Source organism: Thermobia domestica, chromosome 6 (assembly GCF_964235325.1).
Source record: "Thermobia domestica chromosome 6, izTheDome1.hap1.1, whole genome shotgun sequence".
NCBI classification, from domain to species: Eukaryota; Metazoa; Arthropoda; class Insecta; order Zygentoma; family Lepismatidae; genus Thermobia; species Thermobia domestica.
Genome location: NC_137459.1, coordinates 169,462,386 through 169,489,081, shown reverse-complemented (window position 1 = coordinate 169,489,081; position 26,696 = coordinate 169,462,386). Strand labels below are relative to the sequence as shown.

Here is a 26,696-nt window from a genome sequence, read left to right as displayed (position 1 = left end):
ATTGGCAATTAAAAATTTATGGTAAAATAGTAAGGAGAAATGTTTTTTTCCATACCGATCGAAAAATAGTATAGTATCTCTTCCTTATACCGATCAAAAAATAGGATACTTTTTTGTGACAGCAGATTACACAATTTACTGAGATTTGTATGCTTTAACAAGTGTTTTAAAAGACATAGAGGATGGAAAATTTGGTGAGAAACAATGCTTTTATTCAATTCGTATTTCATTCGCTCTCTCTTTTATTTCTACTTAGTGTAATAAAATAATTGTTTTTTTTTTTTTTTTTTTTGTCACGAATAATAAATATTTTTGTCAGGAAACTGTAAAGAAATTACCTCGTAAGTGAAATTTCAAAGAAAATCAATCTTGTGTAGATAGGTTCTGTATACAAGGTCTTAAATTTAAAGGTAATCAAGAAAAGTGTTTTTCACCCACCACCTTCGAACATTGATATGTCACCTAACCTGGAAGATCAAAAATAGTCCCCATCAGCATCGACGACCTTCTGAAAACGTTCTGGAAGGCCATGGAATCCATCGCGGTAGAACTTGGTGGGCCGTGAAACGAAGAAAGTATCAGGTGCATTTTGGACTTTTACTAGGGATTTGAACTGGCGTCCTCTAAGGTGATTGTTCAAAGAATTGAACAGGTGATAATCGGACGGTGCAATACCCGGGGAATATAGTGGTTGCAATATTGTTTCCCATCCAAGGCGGAAAATGGTGTCCTGAGTCATCTTAACCACGTGGGACTTTGCGTTGTCCCGTAACCGAGGACCCATTTGCAATTCAGAAGCGATGGCTCCAGAGTTTTGATTTTTGTTGAGCACAGCTCATCTGCTGACACTACACAGTTGCATTGATACTCTGACCAGCTGGTAGCAGTTCCCGATGCACGATGCACCAAACACACAGAAGGACCTTATTCTGGTAGTGTTGGTTTCGGCTGTTTTGAAATCGGTTCATGGGATGCTAACCAATGATGACGGCGCCGTGGAGCTTCGTATAGGACACACTTTTTATCACATGTCAACGCCCTGTTCAGAAATGGCTCCGAAACAGTAAATAAACACAGGCGACTGCCGCGTTTCCTTCTGGCCCGGAGTCAAAATATGTGAGACCCATTGACCCAACTTGTAGTGCTTCACAAGTTGATGGATGTGCTACCGAATGGTTTCTCCACACATTGAATTGTAGTCCCAGTTCCTCTTTGTACATGTGTTGGTCTTCCAGCACGTGATTTTTCGGGTGTTTCGTCATCGTCCTTAAACTTGTTAAACCATCGCTGCAATGTCCGCGTCGTCACGACACCCTCACCAAAGGCTTGGAATATCTTCTGTCCCGCTACAGCGGCGTTTGACCTCCATTTGAACTCGTTCAGCATACATGCTCTTATGACGCTCTGTGGATGTCCCATGTTCCCTCTGTCTTGACGCAAGTTCACGGTGTGTCTGAATTGCCACAACCAGGTAGTATGTTGCCACAACACTAACAACTGACGTCCGCCTTATCTCCACTCGCATTCAACTCACGGTGTGAGGTCCAATTGAACCCAGACTTCCACGTGAGCCTCGGTAGCTCCGTGGTAGAGCGTTCACCTCTGGTGCTTGGGGTCCTGGGTTCAAACCCTGTTCCCGCCAAGTGAACTTTGTGGTGGACAAACACCGTGTGCGTGGGTTTTCTCGGGGTTCTCCCGTTTCCTCCCACTTTCTTTATTCCACCATTTCTTTCATCTCTCATCATCACCGTCTTCTTTAGCCTAACTGGCATAATCGTGGGACGCAAAACTCAAAAATTTCATTTCATTTCATTTTCAGACTTCCACGAAAAGGGACAGAACTTTCTTGGTTATCTTTATAGTTATGCACAAAAGTATAGCGTTTGGTCCCGGGCAGTAGTTCTTGATTAAGCATAATAAAAACTATCTTGAAAATAATTTATGGATAATAATAATAATAATAATAATAATAATAATAATAATAATAATAATAATAATAATAATAATAATAATAATAATAAGCTAAAATAGTGTTTTTTAGTTTTCCAGAAGAAAACCAAAATTTTCCTTTCTTTCAGGCCTCAAAAACACTAGCAGCAACACTTTTTGTTTGGCTTTGTACATTGTAGCTGCCCCCCCTCAAAAACGACGCCCCCCCCCCTACACAAACCTGCTGGCTACACCCCTGCTGTTTTAATTTGTTGTCTTCAAGATTTGTGCTCGAACAATGATTTTTGCTTGTTTGTTTGTTTAATGTCCCACAAATTTGCAACGAAACTAAGGAAGACGGTGATGATGAGATGGATGATAATGGTGGAATGACGAAAGTGGCAGAAAATTAGGAACCCCGAGAAAACCAATGCACACGCTGTTTGTCCACCACAAAGCACATTTGGCGGGAGGTGGGATTAAACCACGGATCCCACGCACTACCAGCACCCACTCGTTGAGTCACAGCGACTCCAACAAAAATTTAGTTCATACACATAGATGAATCATTCAAAAAACATTTGACTACATTGTAGACATATTTGTATTAATCTGTCTTTGAAGAAGAATTTTCTCAGGAGTCCGTTTCTACTTTCACTAATCAATCATCAATTGCGTAACGAAGGAAAAAAAAAAACAGATTTATATCAACAAATTGTATTTTAGCAAAGAAATATATAACCTTTTTTTAATAGTTATTTGCTAAGTATATCTATAACTATTTATCACATACATACCAATTTGCCCACATTAGTTCCCAGTAGCATAAATGGTGAAATTGAGGCCATAAATCCTGTGACTTTACTGATTTTGTATACCACTCAATACAATCATCAATGTTGCCCTTCATAAATTCAAGACGACCTTTGAACAAAAGGAACCACGCTCCATTGGGATACAACTGAAAAGAAATATTTTGTAAAAATTTTGTTATTAAATATTTTTCAGTAAACCTTATATGCGTAGCTACTCAATACAAAGGTTATTTTCGATCTATAGTGCCGATTCTGAAATGTGCATACATCAGGAAATTCCATGACACTACCACCGAAAATATTCAATTTAGTGGCCCTACATTCTGCCTATCGCATGGAATCGAATTTTCCCTTGAAGTAAGCTGGTAGGCATGTCCAGTCGCAACTACTTTTCACAGAATTTCCACAAGCCGACGGGGTCGAAGATGCAATAGTCCATCGGTGAGGCATTTGGGGAATTCACTGAAATTTGGGGGCAGGAAATGACACAGATGTCACTTTCTCCTGCCATTTGTTGAAGAGAATCGTTAAATGAGAGGTAGATGACTTGTCTTCATGCATTTTTTTTTTTTTTTTTTTTTTTTTTAATGTTGATGATGAGTGTTACGGCGATAAAGTGGTGTTAGGACGTTTGCCAGACAATATTTGGAAATTACCATGGCAATTTTTAGCGGCACAGTATATCTAACTTCACATCGTAACAGTAACATGCAATGATCATAAAATTCTAGCCCAAACTCGCGCTATATTCAAGGTACCACCCTTGGAAGACTTAAAGCACCACGTTCTCTGTACAGAATTGCAAGCGTGCTGTTACAGTTTTTCTGTGGTACGTACACATACGCCGCATTCAATGTGAAAATGTATTTCCACCAGTTCCCCGGTAGAACTTGTAGTGCTGTTGATAGTTGTTTCATTGTTGTGCAATATATTTTGCCAAGAGTTTCAGAACATGGCCCTCTCGATATTTTTTCAACTTCAAATCATGATGAATTATGGTGTGAATTCTTTCCGGATGTTTTAACACGGTTTACAATACTTCTTTGTGCGCCTGGGTACGTCCCTGTTACAAGAGCCTGCACTTTTTCCATAGTACCTGATGAACGGTTCGTAGTAGGACGACGATTAACTTGTTTCTGCCCTACAGATACTGTCCCCCTTCCCCGCCTTTACTGACCATTATAACGCACGTGCTCAGCAATTCTCCGTTCGATCTGTTATGTAAACTCTCCAGCGGGTATCAATATTCGGTGGCATTACTCAACATGAACGTTCATCACACCTGTCATGGATAAACAGGGGTCCAATGAACCTATAAAAGCGGTAATGTCATTCAATTCGCGTTAGGTGACACTACTATAGCTTGGGAAAATTATAACTACAGATCAGAAATAACAATAGACAGCGTACTTAAAGAAATAGACAATATGCTGGTAAATTTTAGAACTTCTAAAAAAAATCACCATACGTTTTAGAAAGTGTCTTCCTCGTATTTCAAGTTAAAAAAAAAAGGTACGACCCACTAAACTTTCTCGCTTCAATTTCTGAAACTAAATCATCATGTACCGTAGTTATTAATGAAACTTATTATTATTATTATTATTATTATTATTATTATTATTATTATTATTATTATTATTATTTGGTAAAATACGAACAAAATTCTAAGCTGTTTACAGAAAACTTCACCAAAAGAAAACTCATCCCCAAAAGTAAACTACCCCTTGTAGGTTTTCCTTAAGAAATAACTTGTGCCATATGATAGTGTCATTAAAGAAAAATTTGTTTATAAATAACACAATCATATGAGTGGTAGTTTACAAAATTGTAGCTCATCCCAAGAATAACCTACCCCTTGTGATTTTTTCGTAAGGAATAGTTTACACAATATTATAGAGTTATTAATGAAATATTTATTTATGAAATATGAATAAAATGGCATGAGTCTTTATTGAGAAAATCGTCCGAGAAAAACTCGGAAAGAATAAACCATCCCTCATTCATTTTTTCAGGACAAATGATTTATGCCATACTGTCAACTTATTAAAGAAATATCTATTTATGAAATATGAACAAACATGCCTGAGTCGTTTGAGAAAATTGTCCAAAAGAAAACACCAAGAAGAATAAACGATCAGTTTTCGATTTTTCCCCAGAGAAGTAATTTGTACCACATAGGTTTGTCAATGGAATATGGATTTATTACATGGATACCGTTCTTAGTGCCGTTTTCGAGCAAATTGCAAATTTTGATTTTTATCCTCCAGTAAACTTCCCTTATATTTTTGCAGTAGGGAGACAATTCAAACTCCCCTTCCCTCCATGAAGAATCTTGTAAAAACCGTAAGTTTAACATTTGGTTCGGGTATGTTAAATGGTGTGGGCTTTAGACGAGTGTAGATGCATCGGAACGAAAAGACAAACACTTTCAAAAAACTTTTTCGGAAGCAAGCACTATGAGAAAATTGGCATGAGAAAATCGAAAAGCATGTAAATTCGTTGAAATTTTGAATTCGATTTCCTTTCGTGATTACCATTTCCTCTGTCCTGTCATCACTTGTATATAACGAAACGTCGAAATCTGCTTGTAGTTGTTTTCTTTTTCTTTTTAATTAGGTTGTAACACCACGGAATTTTATTAGAATTGTAAAATTATACTAATTCTAAGGTAAGGACACGAAATCTTATGTCGTAGAAACAAAAACCCTCTAGTGTGTCAATCCAATACAATCAGGATTGTAATATCCCACGTTCCTTTCTCATTTCACATACCTCAAATTCTGATTTCTGAAACTCTTGCATTTTCAAGCTTTCTGTTCACCCCTGCAGCCTGAATCATAAAGGATAAAAATAAGAGTGAAATTAGTAAAAAAAGGACTTGAAAGAAATACAAAGGAGTGGATTCACCGGGGAAGACCAGTGTAACCACATCTTGTCCAATTTATTGCTGCAATTGCTTGTCAAGTGGCGGTGAGGATAGATGTGAAATGATGAGGTTGTGTTTGGAAAGAGAATGTTGCCAACTCATATTAGCATTTTTATTGTGCTAGCATTGAATGTTTTTAGTCAACCTTCCACTCATTGCCTAGATATTTAAGTCACCCTCATCTATATTAACTTATGCTTGTTTTAAAAGAATAAACAAAGTTTAGAAAACCAGTTTTTTAGGATCCATTTTTGCTTCCAAATGATAGTGTGTTTTTCTTTCCGATGTTTCGCAAGACTTGAAACTAAATGTCTTTTTGCATCTTTGCCATGTTATTTGACACACACTTTTAAATATCTCTTATTTATTTCTATTTAACCCTCCAGGCAACTGCATCTTATATTGTAGACTTCTGATCTTTCATTCGTGTAATAGTTCTTAAACAGTGTAATATTTTAGTTCATTTTTTTTTTAATTTTATATATTTTTTTCTTGGGGAGGGGAGGGAAAGGAAGGCGAGTTTAATACTATGCCTATATCGCGCTGTGGAAAACCTTATTGAATTATCAGACAACTGCATAAATGAACCTTGGTTTTTAAAGCTGATTTAATTGTATTTCCTTATAAAAAGTACTATATTTTATTTCTTGTTTTTGAAGCCCAGAAATTTTATTCCTTTCATATGACGGATTTTGCTTGTGGGGTTCAGGTTCTAGCCTGAAAACGATCGATTGCGAATGAGCATGGTACTCCGTCAGCCATGCTTGGCTTATGAATAATTATTTAAATAAAAAAAAAATCATAGACTCAGCCACAAATCGAACCTGGGTCTCCGGCTTATCGAGTTACCCACTTTGCTCTCCGAATAGTCATACATCATTCATTCTTGGGGTCAGTGCCATACACTCTTCACTTTTAATCTGGTATATATCGTCGCATGAGAACCAGAGGAACGTAACTCCATTTTCGTATGTTTACAGGCGAGAGGACAAAAATATTATTTTCTTAGAAAGACGTGTTTTTAATAAGATGGTAATTGAGCTACATTACAACAGAGGATCGACAAGGAGAACAGATAGCGTTACGTTTCATTTACACGAAGTAGGGCATTCAAAATTATGACCAAACATAAAGAAAACGAAAACAGCTTTTTTGGAGTTACGTTCCTCTGGTTCTCATGCGATGATATGTTTCAATAAGATTAATGTTACACAAAATCTTACCTGAAGTTGAGACCTGAGTATTTCTTCGCAGAATACCAAATCTCCATCTGAGTGACTCAATACATATACAACAATCAAATGGTACCCTAGTAACACCATTACACAGAGAACTTGACGGAGACTATTTTTTAACTGGAATCCAGTTTCGAGTTCTCTTAGGCCAACTTCCTGTAACATGAACCACAAAACCGTTAATTGTAGGGAGCAATATACATACATATACTACATCATAAACGTTAAGTACAGAAAACTACAAAAAAAAAAAAAAAAAAAAAAAAAAAAAAAAAAAAAAAAAAATTGTGTGACTTATCACTATCTAAAATATACACATTTGAAAACAAATGAAAATTTAGTAAACTAGTTGTTGCGCCGGAACCTTTCACCTGTTGTACACTATAAGTTAAAATCGTGCTTAATTAAGAGCTCTAATTGTTTACATTTAATTTTAAGCAAAGCACGTACATGTTCAGTATCATCGGTTGGATTAGAGTTTAGCGTTCCTTTCAGCAGTGAGACTGTATCAGACATGGATCTACAGCTTAACGTGATCCTAACCATATAAGCTCAAATAAAGAATCGAACCCGGGTCTCCCGCTCCAAAGATGCTTGGATTGATTTAGTTTAGCGTCCCTTTCAGCATCAAGGCTATATGAGATGTAGATCTACAGCTTAACGTGGAATCCCAACTACATGAGTTCCCGCCGGGAATCGAATGCGAGTCTCCCGCGCCAAAGACGTGTATGTTAACCGTAGCTACGAGGGAGATTTCATATTCAGTGTCATTACTGTCCACTTGCAAACAATTAAGTTCAAATAATACTGTTTAAATTGCAAGTGAATCGTGACAATATATTACCGTAGAAATACATACATATTAATGATCGAATTTAAACATGGTACAGCTTTTGTGTTTTGAAATAAATTGAAACAATACAATTTTTAAGTCGCAAATACTTTGCCACAATAGTTTTAAATCGGTAAATTCCACGTTACCGACAGCTATTGGCTCAGGCAGGCAGGTAGCGACACCTATTAGCGTAACGCACAAAATGAAAGACTGAGAAGTTTCTCTTTTATATTTAGGGTAGTATAAGCCAAAGCTTTCATAACAGGTCTTTAAGTTTCTATACATACTTTATATATAAAAGAGTACATCCACTGACCCAATCACCAACAGATCTCCAAAACTATTAGGCGCAGAATCTTGAAATTTTGTATAAATGCTTCACTTGGGTTTTAGGCTGTAGATAAGAAGGGATTTTGTGAAATGCGACCCGTAAGAGGGGATAACAGAAATTGAGTTTTTTTTTTTTTTTTTTTGGTTCAAATCTCCAACACTATTAATACAGAATCTTGATATTATTTTGTATAGCAGTTCTCCGAAGGCTTAAAAAAGAATAGTATGGGGCAAAGAGAAGCTTCAATTTTTTTGCTGTTATCCACATCTTAGAAATTATTGGCGTAGAACCTAGATATTTTGTATATAAGTATTTTCCATGTACTCTCGACTGAGAAAGTAAAGAAGGTTTACAGGTCAAAAAAGTGCCTTTGATTTTTACCAGATCTTCTGAACTCTGGGCACAAGAACTTGAAATTTTGAATAAATGTACTCCTTGAACCTCAGGCCAACGGTAATGTAGAGTATTATGAAATGCCAGTCCTATAGGAAAGACGGGATTCCATCAGATATTTGGGTATAGAACTTGAAATTTTGCACAAATCTGCTCATTGAAATGAATTTTTTCAGTTTTACGTTTCACAGTTATGCTGGCTAGCCTAAATGAGACAGTGATGAGAAATGAATGCAATGGTAAAATAAATAAAGTGGAAGGAAACGGGAGAATCCCGAGAAAACTCCCCCACACGATGTTTGTCCGCCACAAAGTCCACTTGGCACGAGCTGGGATCCAACCAGGGACCCCACATACCAGCGCTGAACGCTCTACCACTGAACCATGGCGACCACAAATTTGCTCATTGATTCCAAGGATGAGAACAGGATGGAGTTTTAGAGAAAGTGAACCTACGAAGGAAAGGTGAGCTTGGACTATTTTTCGCAGTTCACCAATTCTCAGAAACAGTTGCGCGTAGGTAACTAAAATTTACTAAAAATGTTTTCCTCAGATTCTAGACTACGGATAAGATAGATTCGAGATATAAGAGGGTGGAAAATGGGGATAAATCTACTCTTGGTCTAATGTTCAACATACAGCCATAAAATTTGTACACTATATATATTCGACATATAGAATATCTCATACAAGAAGACACTTATGGCTAAGTATCGACACTGGGAAAAAACAATGTTGACTTTTAGAAAATTAAATTCGAGAAATATACATTTTGAGTAAAAATTGAGTAGCTTATCAATAGTATAGCTAGTAAAAAATTGTCTAACAGCAAATATATATTATTTTATACTTCATCTTGTCTGAGCGTTCTGCCGGAATAAATTTACCTGATGTAGCTATACAGAGATAATAAGCCAATACAGCGGGGGTGGTTTGGCGGTTTTGTTTTGACTTTTTCCTGGGATCAAGAAGGAACACAGAAAACTAAAAATTTGGAGGTTGAGTTACATAAATAAACTAAGGATTAAGGGTACTAGTATCCAAGGGTACTAGTACTGAGTAATTATGATTTCAATTAACTTGCAAGCGTTAAGCATTCCTCCGTTATAAGCCACTCCTTATTCTTATAGGTTGAAGACTCAATATATGCAACAAACTATTTATCAGAAAATTAATTTAAATCATTATCAGAAGATACGAATAAAACAAAAGTACTTCCTAAGTTCTTCTAGTAACATTTCATAAGATAGCGATGGAAAGAACTATTAGAGAACAGTTCTAATTCAGGGACATCAGATCCGACTCATATTGGCTTTAGCAAGTTGAAAAAGAATATGTGGCTTTTCTTACTATTCCATCTGGCGTTCCAAACACAATTGGTCTACATTTTATTCAACTGTGAATCAATCAGCCATATCTATCTCTATTCTAGTTCATTATTTAATTGCCTTATTTTCTTATTCTTTCTGCTTCTCATTTTCTTATTAATATCTTACTTTCCCTCTTGAGACATTTTATCTCCCTTGCCCCCCACCCAAGCAATTTCATGCCCAATGTCCTTCACGTGCTTGTAAATAGCATTCCTTTACCTATACAACCTCACCTCGTCTTCGTACTGTTTTATTCTTTCTTTCATTTTTTTTTTTCAGTTTCTCTTATATACTTGATTTCCAGTTGTCCTAGCAGACGAGCAAGACCAGCATGTAAGCAGTCATGAAATCAAAACTGACCTCAACATCCATCACCAGTTAAACCATTTGGAAAAAACTAGCTACAAAAAGAATGCTGACGTTTGGGTGCCACATGATCTGACTCGAAAACATTTGCTTGACTGAGTTTCGATCTGCGAATCTTTACTGAAACGTAACGAACTCGAGCCATCTGTAGCAGTTGATCAAGTGATGAGAAATGGATAATTTATGACAATATATGAAAAAGGTCGTGATTGAAGAGAAGAGAAGCTTCACAGTCAGTGACACAGTGGACACTAACGCCCAGGAACGTTATGCTGTGTATTTGGTGATATTTGAACGGCATTGTGCATCACAAGCTGCTTCCGCCGAGGAGTACGGTAGACTTGAATCTGTACTATCGATAATCAGCGTGAGTGCATCTAGCAATTCAAAAGAAATTACCGGAAATGGTCAACAGAAATGATGTATACCAAATTTACAACGCCAGATCGCATACATCTTTAACGACCTGTCAGAAACCAAGAAAACCTGACTGGGAAGCTTTAATGCATTCACCGTACAGCATGGGCCTGGCATCATCAGGCTATCATTTCCTTTGATCTTTGCAGAAATTCCTGAATTGTGTCAGGTTAGTTTCAAATGAGGCCTGTGGAAACCACGTGTCACAATTTTTTGACAAGAAACCACAGATGTTTTATAACGACAGGATTATGGCGTTCCCCCATAATGAAAGAATGTCATCGAACAAAATGATGCATACGTAGTTTCATAATGTTATATTCAAAGGCCATAAATATATTCTCAATTTTAACATCCAAACTCTAAATACTCATTACACAACCTGATATTTATCATCTCCAGTAACGTAACACTTCAACCAATGTTATCGCTGACCATTTCTAACATTATCGTTCTCATTTTTAGAGAAAAAAATCTTCAGTTTAAACTACAGGAGATAACCATGCTATATTAAAGAAGATGGATGTTAATAACAAATTAATGATAATGGAACAGTTAGTGGAATAAAGAGAGTGGGAGGAAACTAGAGCCCTGAGGACCCCACATACTATGATCTGCACGACCCGCTTACTTGACCTGAGATCGAACTAGGGATCTCTCGTGACAACTGCCACTGAACCACCATGCTCATCCTTTATTTTTGTTCTCTTCGATTGTAAAGAACTGATAAATAATAAAATAGTAATACAAGCGAAGGAGAATCTGAAAGAAGTACCAGAAAGAACAGCGTGAGTACATTTCCTGACCTTAATTTGCTTCACTAAACATAGTATAATTAAGAAACAATTATGGGAAACCAATCTATTACCTTTAAATTCCAGAGCTTACCTTACTTCCAGAGAAACCAATAAACTCCAGTAATTTTATGACTCGCGCTGGGAGGAGAGAGATCATCTAAAAGAGTAATAAAATATTTCAATGGAACGTCTTCACAAGCTACGATTATCTATTTATTATTTACTAATAAAATACCAGCAAAGGCTAAATTAAACTGAAACTTATAAAAATAAAAATTTAAACAGTAACATTAAACCAACAACAAAACTCATTCCAAAGAAATATCTGGAACTATTATACATTATGAAACCTACAATGTCATTAGTACAGTAGTAGTTACGTTTACACAACTGAATAGCTAATTATCTTTTAGTAACAGATGGTTAAAACCAGGAAGTGGTTCGCGGATAGGATGGTAACGTGTTTTCTCCTATTTTTCTCAGCGATGAAGAAGAGTTTGGGGGAAATGTTTATTTGTTTGTTAAAATTTAGCGCCTTCTTTTAGCACCGAGAATACGAGAGCCAACTTACAGTTTAAGGTAAAATTCAAACTGCCGTAATGCGTTCTGCGAATTTTTATTTCATACAACAATCTGCACTTTCATGGACAATACTGTAGACACTCTGGACAAAACAACTTTGAATTGAATATTTTCACTGATTATCGCAGGAGCGGCTCTGCATTGTAGTTACAATGTCACGTGCATTCCCAATTAATACGAAGAAAAATATTTATTTTTTTTAGAAAAAGCAAGAATTTTGGACATGTACTCATATTTACGAATGAGGAAGACCTAACACAAATGTTAGTTATTTTAATATGGAGCTTGCAACCCTGATATATGTCCATGAGAGATATGGCAACATAGCACAAGTCACAATGTTTGATGTTATCGCCTGTTTACGTGTTCTGGATTGATCCTTTATAGCGTCAACTGTTGCCACAGAACAGCTCTTTAAACACTGGCCTTACGTACAATGTAATCACACATTTTTCGTGACTGCGTGCTCTTTCGTTTCCTATCCTTGCGGCGACCGGGTGAGATGGAAATTGGGTGGAACTAATCTGTAAACTGTGTGGTTATCACAGGAAGGATGGAATTTTGTAGCTTCCTTGTGGATGTATGATTAGCAAACATGTCTTCGGCATGGGATACCAGGGTTCAATTCCCGGTAGGAGCACATGATATTCAAAACTCTACGTTTAAAGTAGGTCTACATCTTTGTACTGAAAAGGAATGGTCCCAATGACTTACTTAATTGCTGACAAAAGATCGAAATCAATGTATGCTTGAATTGTAATCCATCATGTAAATATTATCATATGCCTATTTTACCAATTAATAAATATTATAAATATTCGTAGAATGAAGCTAGTTAATTTTTCAGCATTACTTAGTTTCTTGTATCCGCTTCCACTTCCACTGTTAATAAGTATGTAACCGAATGACTTTTACAGAATCGATTAAGAAATTCAATGCCTTCACCACTGGCTTAGTGGTTAGGATGAGCATCTATGGTGTACGTGTTCCTGGGTTCGATTCCCGATGGGAGAACACAAAAAAAATTAATATCACAATCATTCACTTTCATTAATCATTTTTTTTTTCATTAAGAAATTCAAACTGAAGAAGTAGGACGAGAAATGTTGGCAACATCAATTGTTTCTCATTTCTAAAATTTTATGTGCTGAGCAATGTATTTAACATTAAGTTCAATAATTCTGTGTAATCGTTAGACATACACCCTCCATTCCAAAAGAAACCGAACGTTTTAAAAAAACAAAAAAGCAATGTACATTTTGGAACAAATCATTTTTATTAATCAATGTATTCCCCTTCTGCATCGATACACATATTTGCACGCTCCAACAAGTTGTCAAACGACTTCTCCATGTCCTTTATTGGAATGGTCTTTAGGACGGTGGTCGTCGCCTTCTCAATGGCATCAATCGATGCGTGCCACTTTCCTTTCATCGCCAAATGCAGTTTCGGGAACAGATAGAAATCGCACGGAGCGAGATCTGTTGAATAGGGCGGATAATGCAACCGAATAATGTGATTTTTGACCAAAAATTCAGTTACAAGTCGCGAACGATGTGATGGTGCATTATCGTCCAAAAGAGTCCAACTGCCGATTTCGCGATATTCGGGCCGAATACGACGAATTCTTGCCAGCAAACGCTTCATGACGCCCAAGTAAAACTCTCCAGTGACTGTCTGGCCGGGCTGAACAAATTCTTTGTGGATAATTCATTTTGAATCGTAAAAACAAATCAGCATCACCTTAACTTTTGACTTCATCAAGCGACTTTTTTTTGGGTGTTCCTTCATCCGGCGCTCTCCATTCAGCACTTTGCCGCTTTGTTTCGGGCTCATATTCAAAACACCACGTCTCGTCACCAGTTACAATCGATTTCAAGAAGTTCCGATCCTGCCGAGCACTTTTAACGATGTCTTTGCAATGCGCAATTCGATCAACTTTTTGGTCTTCGGTGAGTTTGTGTGGTACAAACCGCGAATTAACCTTCTTAAGGCCCAAAACTTCGGTCAAAATGCAGTATGCGGTTGTTTGAGGAATGCCTAATTCCATTTCAATAACTTTCACCGACGATTTTTTGTTATGTTTGATGAATTCACGCACTTTCTCGATGTTTTCTTCCGATAATCCGGTTCTGGGACGGCCTGATCTTTCGTCATCATCCAGCGTCTCTCTACCCGATTTGAATCGCCTGAACCACTCGTAAACTTGCGTACGGGATAGACACTCATCACCATATGCATTTTGTAGCATTTGGTGCCTTTCACTAAAAGTTTTACCCAGTTTAACACAAAACTCAATTGCAGCTCGTTGTTTGAAACTCATTTTCCGACCGATGTACACAACACACTGACAGTTGAAACGCAATAACTTTGTTGCCGTGCATCCAAATGTCATGACATTTATACCAGTTGTCAATGAGGGACTACGCCATCTACCGGTAAAATATTACAACAGATGGCACTAGTGGTACTATTTGTTTTCAAAAGTTCGGTTTCTTTTGGAATGGAGGGTGTATACTGGATACATGATTATGCAATGCCAAATTTGTTATTTTTTTCTGTAATATTTATACCTCATGTCAGAATTTAAAGGATACCTTAAAAGAGGAAAATCACTAGAAGGTCTCAAAAGTCGGGAGGGTGTTGCAGGTTTTAGTGCAACTGCCGATGTAATTTCTCTTTTATGGAATTCTGCATTCGCCACTGCATTAGCATAGTACATTATTTAGTTCTATAGGAATTTCGAAGAATTGTTAGCACTTACATTCTGATCATGTGAGTATATTTTGGTTCTTTAATATATATATTCAATTCCTAATTTAAATGTGAAATCCAAAGTTTAGTGAATGAAAAATGTAACGAAATTTCTAGTTTTACACTCCAAAGTAAGCCCTTTACTCTAAAGGAGAATGATGATTAATAAAACTGAATGATTATGAAAGAATTGTTGAAAGAAGAATGTAGGAAGAAATGGGGAAAACCCAGGGACACAATGCTGTCCACCACAAACTCGCGTGGCCGAGGTTCGAGCCAGATAACCCTCGCACGAGAGGTAAGCGCTCTAATACAAAGTCATTGTGTCGTCCTCCAAAGACATAACTAACAATATATTACATCAAAAACAGATTATGTGATATAAGAATTATACCCACTAGATTAAAAGCTCCAATACCCATCCTAACACCACTTTCAAAATGAATCTTGTGACTTTCTTCATTCCAGTTCCTGTTATTAAGGATGTAATTGCACTCTCTGTAAGAAAAGGCAGGTAATTAATGCTGTGACAAAAAGAAAGTATTCTTCAAAATCGTACTTTACTATAATTACTATGCCTACCAAATGTTTGTACAGCGGGGGACACTTCTAAATGGTACACCTTAGCCGTAAATCTCCATATGGCTGTACCATTTAGAAGTGTCCCCCGCTGTACAATGCTGTTCTAATTCTAAACGTACATTGCACTTTGACATGAATATAAAGAGGAGGAAGATTATGCTAAAATCGATATAATTATGCTCCCAGCAAGAATGAGTTGAATAACCGATTTAAAAGATACTTAGTTATCAAAAACAACTGACTTTTTGCAACAAGTTTTGACCAATTTCACATATACACACTTAAGAGGATCCTATGTTAATTCATTGATGTCAGGATGTGAACGAGAAAGGCTGAACAAACTGAACAGTTTATAGCTTAATATTTTTTAAACACTCTTTTAAATGCATTTCTTGGTTTAGATTGTGACTATTTATTCAACTATGTGAATACAACAGAAATACTCACTTATAGGAACTATAGCAAGACCGGATTTTAAGACCTGCTTTGATGAAACTAACCAAGGTCTCATCTTCCATGAACGTAAGCATCGATTTGAGCAACAATGATTCTGCGTAGCATAATTCAGCGTGTATTTCCTCTAAAAATAGAAAACAAATAAATAATAATTAACCTACTGAGAAAAAGAATAAAAAAGGACCAGTACAATTATTTTTAAATACGCAGGATTATTGCACGTGTGATTCAAAATATAATACTAGGGAAAGTCAGAAAGTTATAAATGGCTATGAAAGGAAAAGCTAGATGTATTTACGTGGAAACTAGTTATATATGTCCACACAGCCTCTATCTACGTTGAGACACTTGTCGCATTGATGTATGAGCGTCCCAGTACCTGCAGGATAGAAGTCTGCATGTTATTGTTACAGCCACCTGCGGACGTCCCGTTCCACTTCTGCATCATCTGCGAAATGTTCAGCACTAAGGTAAGATTTTAAGAGATCAAACACCTGAAAATCAGTTGGGGTTAAGTTTGAGTTACACGGTGGCTACTGAAAAAGTTTCCACCCAATTCCACAAGCAATGTCGGACGTTTTCGACGAATGGTAACCGAAAGTGCAGCAAAGCTTCACAGTAAGACACAGCAGTCGATGGCCGTGAAAACTGATATTTCCACTACAGATACATTCTTCGTTTCAGGATAGTAAAGTTACATCCATATTTCAAACCCTGTAATCATCCTGTTACACATGCCTTCTCCTTCCTTCGGATACTGACAGAGATGTTCAAAGAATACGGCTATTCGAATGGTCCTATGTTCTTCAGTCTAATGTTCAGATACCTCACCATGCACAAACTTTTAGGAAATTCAACTGTTTGCGCACCATGCAGTAGAGTAATCAACGTAGACTTTCACTTCAGATGCAATGCGCTCAATCGATACACGCCTGTCTTCACGAATCATACCTTCCTCAAAGTTAAAACCTTCCATGATCAATATATATAATTTATACCTCCTAAATGGGTACAAATGGACAATAAATACTGGAACAATTCTCACAAACTCAACATTAAATAATGACCAAACTTTTCTGGTGTTTCTCTACTTATACAGTCACGTTTTTACTTATGAATTCAGACTCGGGAACGGATGTTAGCAAGAATTTATAATATGTTCCGAAACTGACGTTATATAACAAACCTATCAGCAGTGTGCAATACTTTCAATTTAGAAGAAGTTTCGTCTTCAATGCCTCTATCACTACTGCCCTAGTCATTTGTAAACCCCGCATCTACTCGTAACGCTGTTCCCCGACAATTACTTTGCAATTCTATGATCAGTGTTCATTACACGTAATCTTGATCTCTCCGGTCCATATACTATATAAAAATTAAAACAACAATGTTCCGTGAATAACTTCCTCTAGACCCCTGTACCAATTTTAATGATATCTGGTACATGACTGGAACATGATTTCACTTAGGTTCTTAACTTATTAATTTGATTAAAGTGCATATCTTAAGGGAAGAGAGGAGTCATAATATATGCGAGTATCTTACGAGTTCGTCTCGTTAGAAAAATAAAACCCAGTAAATAAACTCTTCATGTTAAAAATAAGGGAACGTAAGTCCGAGCATTTCTGAAAATTTTCGCTTTAATGGGGATATGGACGTATTTTCTACCATATTATATATATATATATATATATATATATATATATATATATATATATATATATATATATATATATATATATATATATACAGGGTGTCTCAAAGTCCCCTGACATAGGGTAACTCTGTTGTTACCAGAGTTACAACAAAAAGTAAGAGGAGAAACCGTCTCCAAATACGATGTTTTTAATCTAAAGTGAAGGAATTTTTTAAATCGGACGAGCAGTTTGAGCTGCACACTTTTTATGCGCCCAATGTTAAATGAAGATGCAACGTTGCCACTTACCTGTACCCACAACATAAGTGAATGATGTTACTGTCTTTTACGCTAACATGTCGATGGCCAGCCCCCATTTCAAACAGCAACTTCATTCACTTACGTTATGAGTTCAGCTAAATGACAACGTTGCAGTTTCATTTAACATTGGGCGCATAAAGAGTGTACAGCCCAAACGGCTCGTCCGATTTAAAAGAAAAATATTTCACTTCATATTGAAAACATATTTGGAGACTGTTCCCCTCTTACATTTTGTTGTAACTCTGATAATAACAAGAGTTACCCTATATCAGAGAACTTTTGAGACACTCTGCATATTATATATATATACATGTGATATGTTCAGCATAACTCTGAAACACCTGGAGTAATTTCAACCAAACCTGGTACACACATGATTTACAATCTGAAAACAGATACTGTGGGGTAAGACATCTCTAGCATTCTAGAGCGGAAGGGGCGATATGTAAAAACTGTGTGTCTCAAACTTTATGCCAAAAGTAAAATATCTTATAGATTTTTGTCATTATATTTTCATTGAAATGTATATCCTAAGGTGAAGGGGATAGAATATCTATACTGTTATATAAGAGTAGAAGTAGGTAACTCATCACCGCCCAGGCCATACTACCATAGGTATTAACGTTAAACTTGATAAGAATATTCCTTTTTTCACGAAAGCAAGGGATAAGGAAGGATTTTTGGAAATACCTATCCTAAAGGGGGTGGATAAAGAGGGGCTGAAAATTTTTCTCAAGAATGGCGTATCTCACGAATCCCTGGAGTTAGAGATGAAACTTGGCACATGAACTCTTCACTAGAAATAAGAGGACATGCTTTTCAGCGTTTTTGAAAGTTCCGTTCCAAAGGGGGGAAGGGGGACATTTATAAAATACTCAAATTCCCCTTTCTTAAATCAGAAAGTGTCGAATATAGGGATTCGCTTAAGTTGAAATGTAAAATTCAGAATATAAACTATTAAATAAAGGTAAGGGAATACGTGTTTCAACGCTTTTGAAATTTTTGCTTCTAAAAGGGAAAAGTTGAGTCATTTCTACAATATCCAAATTTCTCTTTCTTTATTGAGAAAATGTTCAATGAGAAGATTCAGTTAGGTTGAAGATGTGAAATTCGGTATATAAACTCATAATAAAAATAAGGGAATACGGGTTTCAGAGTTTTTGAAAATTCCGCCCCTAAGTGGGAAAGGAGAAGAAATTTCCATAATATTGAAATGTCCCTTTATTTATTTACAAGGTGCCGAATGTGGAGACTCGTTTAAGTTGGAAGTGTGAAGTTCGGTTTATACACTTACCTAAAAATAGAGAATACGTGTGAAAATTTTGCTACTTAGAGGAAAAGAAACGTTATTTTTATAATATTGAGATTTTCCTTTATTTACTCACGAGGAGATTTGCTTAAGATTCGTGGAGATTCGTTTAAGTTAGAAAAACTAAAATGAAATATTTGAGTTTTACGTTCCACGATTATGCCGATTAGGCTAAAGGAGACGGTGATGATGAGTAATGAATGAAATGGTGGAATGAAGAAAGTGGGAGGAAACGGGAGAACCCCGAGGAAACCCACGCACACGATGTTTGTCCACCACAAAGTTCACTTGGCGGGAGCTGGGGTCGAACCCGGGACCCCAAGCACCAGAGGTGAGCGCTCTACCACTGAGCCACCGCGGCCCTCGTTTAAGTTAGAGTTCAGCATATTGGAAAATTACGCTCCTTAGATGGAAAAGATGGTCATTACTATAATATCCAAACTTCCCTTCCCATTGAGAAAGTATCCATGGTGAGGGTTCGCTTAAATTTGAGATGTGAAAATCGGTATACAAACTCTTAAATAAAAATAACTAAATACATATTTCAGCGTCTGCGAAACTTATGCTTTTAAAGGGGGTCAATTTCCATAATACAAGATTTCCCATTATTTACTCAGAAAATGCTTAATGTAAGGATTCGCTTGAGTTGGTGGTATGAAATTCCTTCTATAAACTCTTAATTTTAAATAAGAGAAACACATATTTCTACGTTTTCAAAAATTCCACTCCTGGAAGAGGAAAGGAGAGGGAGGGGATATATACATATAGAAGAGTGAAATTGATTTACTGGAAATTCTGGTCGTAGTAATATACCACGAAACGTGAGAATTTGGGCAGAAAACAACTTTTGTTACATGAACAATGATTTTTTTTTTTTTTAACGTATACTAAGAAAAGTAATGGGGATTCAATTGTCTTGTCCAGAATAGAATACCACATAAATCCTTGAAGTTAGGGACATGAAACTCAGCATATAAACTCGTCACAAAACCGAATGGACACAGATCTCAGCGTTTCTAAATATTCTCGTTTCACGAAGAATGAGTCATTTTATATATTCTTCCCTTTGTATTGACGTCTTTTGTGACATCACGGAAAAATGGCTACGAACTTTGGAACATATTTAGTGCCTACCTCGAGCTAGGTTTCAATCACCACTTTGATTAAAGGGCATATCCTAAAGGGGTATGAGATTTAAAATTAAAGAGGAAAATAGAGTATCTCACGAACTCCTTAAGTCAGAAAGATGAAAATTTGTAAATAAAGCTTCTAATTATATATAAGCGGATACGTGACTCCACATTTTCCAAAATTCCAGTTTTGAGGGTGAAAGGTTCAATTTCTATATTTCTTCGCCACATTGGAATAGATGTTGTCTACTTCTTCTGATCGCATCACGAAAAACGGATTATTCGTTTGAAATGAATCTCGGAACACAGTTAGTTCCTGGCTCAAGGTTTCTATCATGTCACACTGATAATCACACTGATTATCAAAGGATGTAGGGAAATTCAACATATACGCCAAAAATAGAGTATCTTATGGGTTTTTAAAATTACACTTTTATTAGAATATATATCCTAAGGGGGGAAAGGGGTTCAAATATTTCCCATAAATATATATTACCGTGCGAAGAACATACATTTCAGTTACTGTATATACACACAAATAGTATAATTCCTCTAATTTGAACATCTGCAGTTCCCAGAAAATAGAACATTTAATTAGAGGGGTTTATAGATCTATTATTTCCAAGAGAGGGAAAAGGGAAAATAGCTTTCAATGAAACATCAGTTAAATATGAGAAGCGAAAGCGGAAAATAAATAATAGATACTTTGAAACACTGAAGGATCGAGCTTTGTCAGGGCCTGAGGCTCTCTCAGGTGGTAGAGACAATAAGACTCACTCAATCTCAGTAACAGTAGTAGATATAGGAGATAACGTGATAGGCAAACATACTAAACAGGGGGAAGGGGTGCATGGATGGTATATTTGCATTTGAGAATTTGTTACAAAAGAATTTATTAAACATTTCTCTTCTTTCCTCATCTTCTGCAATTAAATTGATTTAATTTGATTTTTGAATTTAGCGTCCCTCTCAGGAGTGAGGCTATATGAGGCTACAGCTTAAGGTAGGATTCGAACCACACGATCTCCCGCTGGGAATCGAACCTGGGTCTCTCATGCCAAAGGAGCGTACGCTAACCGCTTAGCCACGAGAGAGCTCTCTTCTGCACTTGAATCACCATTGTACATCACAAGAGGTATGGTAGAAGTTTTAGACCTAGACCTGATACGAGACCAGAATTGTTTAATGCTGTTGAAGCTGGTGTCTGAAATTTTTGAAATATGGTCTTCGTATGTGCATCTCAGTACTTTTTTTTTTCTGTGATGTATGTATGTTCATTTGGAAATGCACGCCACAGTTTCCACGCCCTTTTATTATTCCGCAATATGTGTCGAGTCTTCGTCGTGCCATGGCGAAAATTGTATATTTTCTATTTTTGGACGGTATTTTACTGTTATATGAACAACATTGGCTAAGGATTCCACTGCCTCGTCTACTGTACTTTCTAATAAAAGTGTCCACGGTAACACCTATAGTGCCTTACAAATTTCACTCCAGGGAACCTTCCTCCAGTTAGATAGGAACTTTCTTTTTGAGTTGGAAATGAAATCTTTGAGTTTTACGTCTCACGGTTATGCCGGTTAGGCTAAAGGAGACGGTGATGATGAGTAATGAATGGAATGAAGAAAGTGGGAGGAAACGGGAGAACCCCGAGAAAAACCCACGCACACGGTGTTTGTCCACCACAAAGTTCAGTTGGCGGGGGCTGGGATTGAACCCGGGACCCCAAGCACCAGAGGTGAACGCTCTACCACTGAGCCACCGCGGCCCCCCTTTTTGAGTTGGGTCGCTGACTTTTGGGAGAGAGAGTGCGACAGAGAACACGGAAGACCACTTATAGAGACTAGTGGTCTGAAGCAACTCTCTAGATTGGATGACACTTTCTGGCGGAAAAGTTGAGATGACATAATCTAAGTTGTTATTTTTACGCGTGTTATGCATATTATACTGTCTCAAATCGTGTCCATGAAGAAAGTAGTCCACAAAGAAAGTGTTATTTGTGTCTGCTGCTATCCCATATTTGCTGTCGATCCATTCTAGGCCCAAGTTAGAGTCATCGAAAAGAACAAGTTTGTCACCGTGTGACAGGGCATCTAGAAGGGACTCGTGGTACGCTTCAAGTAAACTTCGAAACATTCGACAAATTTGTATTTTTGACCAGACGTACCTTGGCCCATTTTTAGATGGTAAAAAATTATGCCAAATATGGAGTATTTCACGAGCCCTCATGTTAGAAAGATGAAACTCGGTATGTAAACTCATTTCTAAAAAAAAAACAAGTTGATATCCACATGCGACTTACAATCTGGAAAAAGTACTGTGCGGTAAGACGCTCCTAGCACTTCTAGGGAGTGAAAAGAGCATGACATGTAAAAATAGCCGAAAACGACCGACATTAGTGCCCAATCCATAATTTTCGGAATTATTAAGATGAATAATGGTCCAAACTCACAGATTAGTGTCGAACCCGTTTTCGAAGTTCCTGAGGTGATTGGTGACATTCCAAATTACATTTAAGCCGAAATTTAGTCAAAAAGTGTATATCAGGTAGCCGGGGAATTGACAGGGGAAACACCGAAGGCCTTGCTCGTCGTTACTTATTCTACTCATTCCTTGTATTATCAAATATAGTGCATTCTTCCCTTGCGAAGCCAGGCACACCTGCTAGTAATAATATAAATTATAGTAATGTGGGAATAAATTCTAAGAAAGTAGTGATTATGAACTACTGACCATTGCTGCCGCCGCTGGAAGCACTAAATGGTACAATCAGTCTCAAAACTAATTTTAACTAGTTATAGAATGCTTCGAGATTTTTAAATTCTAAAATTTGGCAACACACACTATGGGACTGTGCGACACACCAGTTGGGATCCACTGCACTAGAAGAAGACAAAAGATTACTTTAAGTAGAGAGCCTCTTTCTTACATCTCTATTCTCGAACTACGGTCTTAAGAGTATGAAAAGGGTAATAAACTATGTCCAACATAATATATGATACAAGGTAACCAAAAAGTTCTTGATGTTCTACAACAGTGATAAACAAAGAACAATACAGTGGACGATACTACCTTCAGTTTCGAAGTAATCTCCATCAGCATCCAACACCTTTTGTCAATGTTTCTGCAGCTGCACAATACCTTGGTGATAAAGCTCGACACTCGTGGAAGCAAAGAAGTCCGTGAGTGCGTTCCTAGATCTCCCTCACTTGCGAAGGATCCTCCACGGAGGTAGTTGTCAAGAGAATGAAACAGGTGGTAATTATTGACGTAAGGTCCGGTGAGTGTAATGCATGTCACAGCGTCTCCTAGCTAATTTGCGGAAGGGTGTCCCACCAGCAAAACACTTCGTTGGTGCAGAGGTGGTCTTGTGGTGTGAGGAACAGGGTCATGTGGCGACAACGAATATCTGCTACGCTTGGGAGTGTCAGAGGACCCACTCTTCGCCACAGTGAGCAAGAGACCAAAGATAGGTGTGTTTAGGTGCCAAGTGAGCAAGGACAAACAGGCTATCACTCGTTGTTTCTTGTTGGCTGCCGACAATGTGTGGGATACCCACTTGCTTAACTTGTATGTCTTTCTTATCCCATGCAGGTACTGTCTCTGTTTCAGCGGAAACATGGAACCTGCATGCAAGTTCATCACACGTTAGACCCTGTCCTCCTCGATGGTTGCTTTCAGGACTGTCATCCAACACATGTGGTCATCCACTGGGAGGTTCATCCAAAAGGTTCACATCTCCCAAATGGAATTTCTGGAACCAATGTCTAGCGATGCGTTCGTTCATGGCATTCTCCCAAAATGCCTGGCATATGGGGCGACTTAATGCGGAAGCTGATAGGCCCACTTTAAAGTCATACAGAAAACAAACGCGAACAAGCTGGTTCGATACCCCCATTTCCCTTCGACACTGGATGAGCTATGACTACTGTGCATCATTCGTTTCCTCTCTGTGAAAGCATGATTAATGGGACGACAAAAAGTTTTTGGTTACCTTCTATATGAACAAAATATTTTATTGATATAGTTATTCAAAATAATACGTACCTGGTGTGTATGAATCGTAATTTACTTTTTTAACCATCTTTCCTATTGACTCAGTAATGGTAACCTTTCTTCTGTGACGATGGCATATGGACATGCACTTCTTCAGTGCTTCCGCTGCTACCTCGATATGTTGCTAGAAACATGAGTAATGATAAATGTCAATGAACATATGACAAAATGAAGAACAAAGTTAGATAAAATAGTACATACGCACACGCACGCACACACACACACACACACACATATGATATATATATATATATATATATATATATATATATATATATATATATATATATATATATATATATATATACACAAAAGTTTAAATTATAAAAGTAAAGCAAGAACAATAATTTTATTACTATTATTATTCAACTCAAGTTACGAAGAATACAACAACGTCAAAGTCATTTAGGACGACACTTAAAATGGAAGAATGCATTTTTTCCTACAGAACAATACCAACAATCCAATGTTTTACAGATTTATGTATATTCAAAACTTCTTTCCTTTTTAAATAGAAAAATTCGTCTTTAATTTATTGGATCAGAGAAAACAAAAAGTCATGACGTAATACAATATTCTGGTTTGCTGAACTTTACAGAGCATTAATGCATTGAATTAAGAGATCTTTGGTTCATATAAGTACAAAAGCAACGAATTTTTAAAAGTCTACGCTACATCCCCAGTACAAACAGACATTGCCTATAAATTTAATCTTTGGAATATACCGTAAGTGGTGCAGATAAAACTATATGAAATAAATGAAACTATGACTTATAACACAGAACTACGTGAAGACGGAATTGTATATTAATACTCTTTAGCTAAATTTTAAGTTAAAAACCAAAGAAATTCAACACAATATGAGGGAGAGCATACTAGTATGCAACTGTATATTTTGTTACCTATTTAATAACTTCGTAAAAAAGGGATTTTCCACAATAACCAATAATGGCACAGAAGAAACACTAACTATAATACAGTTATTAAGACTACATGCTGCAAAATTGCGTTTCACAGTTGATGCAAAGACAAGGTCATAGAAAGCAAAACTTTCTAAAGTTCTTCTCATATGCAATGAAAGATTATATACATGCAACATACAATTCAAGAAATGAGATTAAATTTTTTGTTAACGCTGTCGAACTTAAATAGTTAAGTTTATTGACATGGGCACGATTGAAGCAGGGTATTATTTAAAAATGTTTTGTTAATGAGTTCTAACGTAATCAGGAAAAAGTTACGTTTACTCTGAAAGAATTTAAAAAAAAAAAAATCTGTATTTTAACATTCGTAAGAAACTTCATTCTACTCTACTAAATTGCTACGGTTTCAGTCTTCTAAAAGATGAAGAAGTAAGAAAATATAGCTTTTAAGTAAAGGAAGAAGAACGGAGGGGCGATTAGTTAGATTTTCTTTTGTGATAATTCCTAATTCGTCTAGTCTAGGCTTTCGTAAATGGGTATCTGGGTAAACCTGTGGACAAAGAGGAACCGGAATGTGGTGCTGACTACCCTGGCTTCCCCAAAATGGAAGGAACTCCTTACCTTTTACCTTAGTTTACAAATGAAATCAAACATTTAGATATTTTGCTCACTCAATTGCTATTGCGTAAACATGAATTGTGTGTTCTGCATAACAGATATCATCATGCTAACAATTAATTAATTTTGCTACAATAATATAGATTTGTGGTAGTAGTGGTAGTAGCAAGATAAAATGAAATCTTTCATCAAGTAATTTGTTCAATTAATTGGATGTCTAGTATGATTCTTTTAAAGCTGTCTTCCCCCCCCCCCTCTTGTTGATAATACTGAAGCTCATCAAAATATGTATTACTTGAACTATCACGGAAATGTAAGTATTATTGTTTCAAATCTGTGTATCAAACGAACCAGCAGCTCGTTCATTCTGAAACACATCACCAATAATATTCTAGGTTTTATTACACTTTTTTTTATATATTACATATGAACGATATTTCGCAATTAATTATACATATATCCTTGCAATTACCAATCATATCTCCTTTATACAAAGAACTAGCTGAAATACCCATTCTTCGCATGGGTCAGATAAAATATCTATGCAAACAAACTGAACAACGAAAGAAAAAATATCGGTCATTTTCTACTACTTCTATACAGATGGTGATCAAAGAAATGGAAACACCTGTAGTTGGCAACACGTCAGATGTATGGGTTGGCAGTGTTGTTGTGGCGCCCGCAGCGCCGGACCGCTGGTGGTGGTGTGTTAGGTCGGTCTCCATACTACGTCAGGCGCAGTGGAACAGCAGTGTCCAGTGGCTGCACCAGACGGAGGTAGTGTAAAATGGGAGACCTCTCAGATTTTCAAAGAGGGCAAATTGTTGGTGCGCGGTTATGAGGAGTGAGTGTGACGGCATGGCTACTGTGTTAGGTGTGTCGCGTGGGACAGTGTCGAAGGTGATGACGGCCTAC

The 26,696-nt window shown here is 36.9% G+C and overlaps 1 protein-coding gene across 4 annotated transcripts in view; it reads right to left on the bottom strand.

Annotated features, from left to right (window-relative positions):
• The window catches only part of LOC145688318 (tetratricopeptide repeat protein 39B-like), a 93,799-nt gene that overhangs the window by 36,463 nt on the left and 30,640 nt on the right, over positions 1-26,696 (bottom strand). For all 4 annotated transcript variants that reach the window (XM_081762359.1, XM_081762358.1, XM_081762360.1 and 1 more), the window contains 6 exons: positions 24,232-24,364; positions 15,780-15,912; positions 15,149-15,248; positions 11,506-11,571; positions 6,894-7,061; positions 2,727-2,890 (listed from right to left, as the gene is read on the bottom strand). In XM_081762359.1, the coding sequence (XP_081618485.1) occupies positions 2,727-2,890; positions 6,894-7,061; positions 11,506-11,571; positions 15,149-15,248; positions 15,780-15,912; positions 24,232-24,364 (764 nt within the window). The remainder of the gene's footprint in view (positions 1-2,726; positions 2,891-6,893; positions 7,062-11,505; positions 11,572-15,148; positions 15,249-15,779; positions 15,913-24,231; positions 24,365-26,696) is intronic.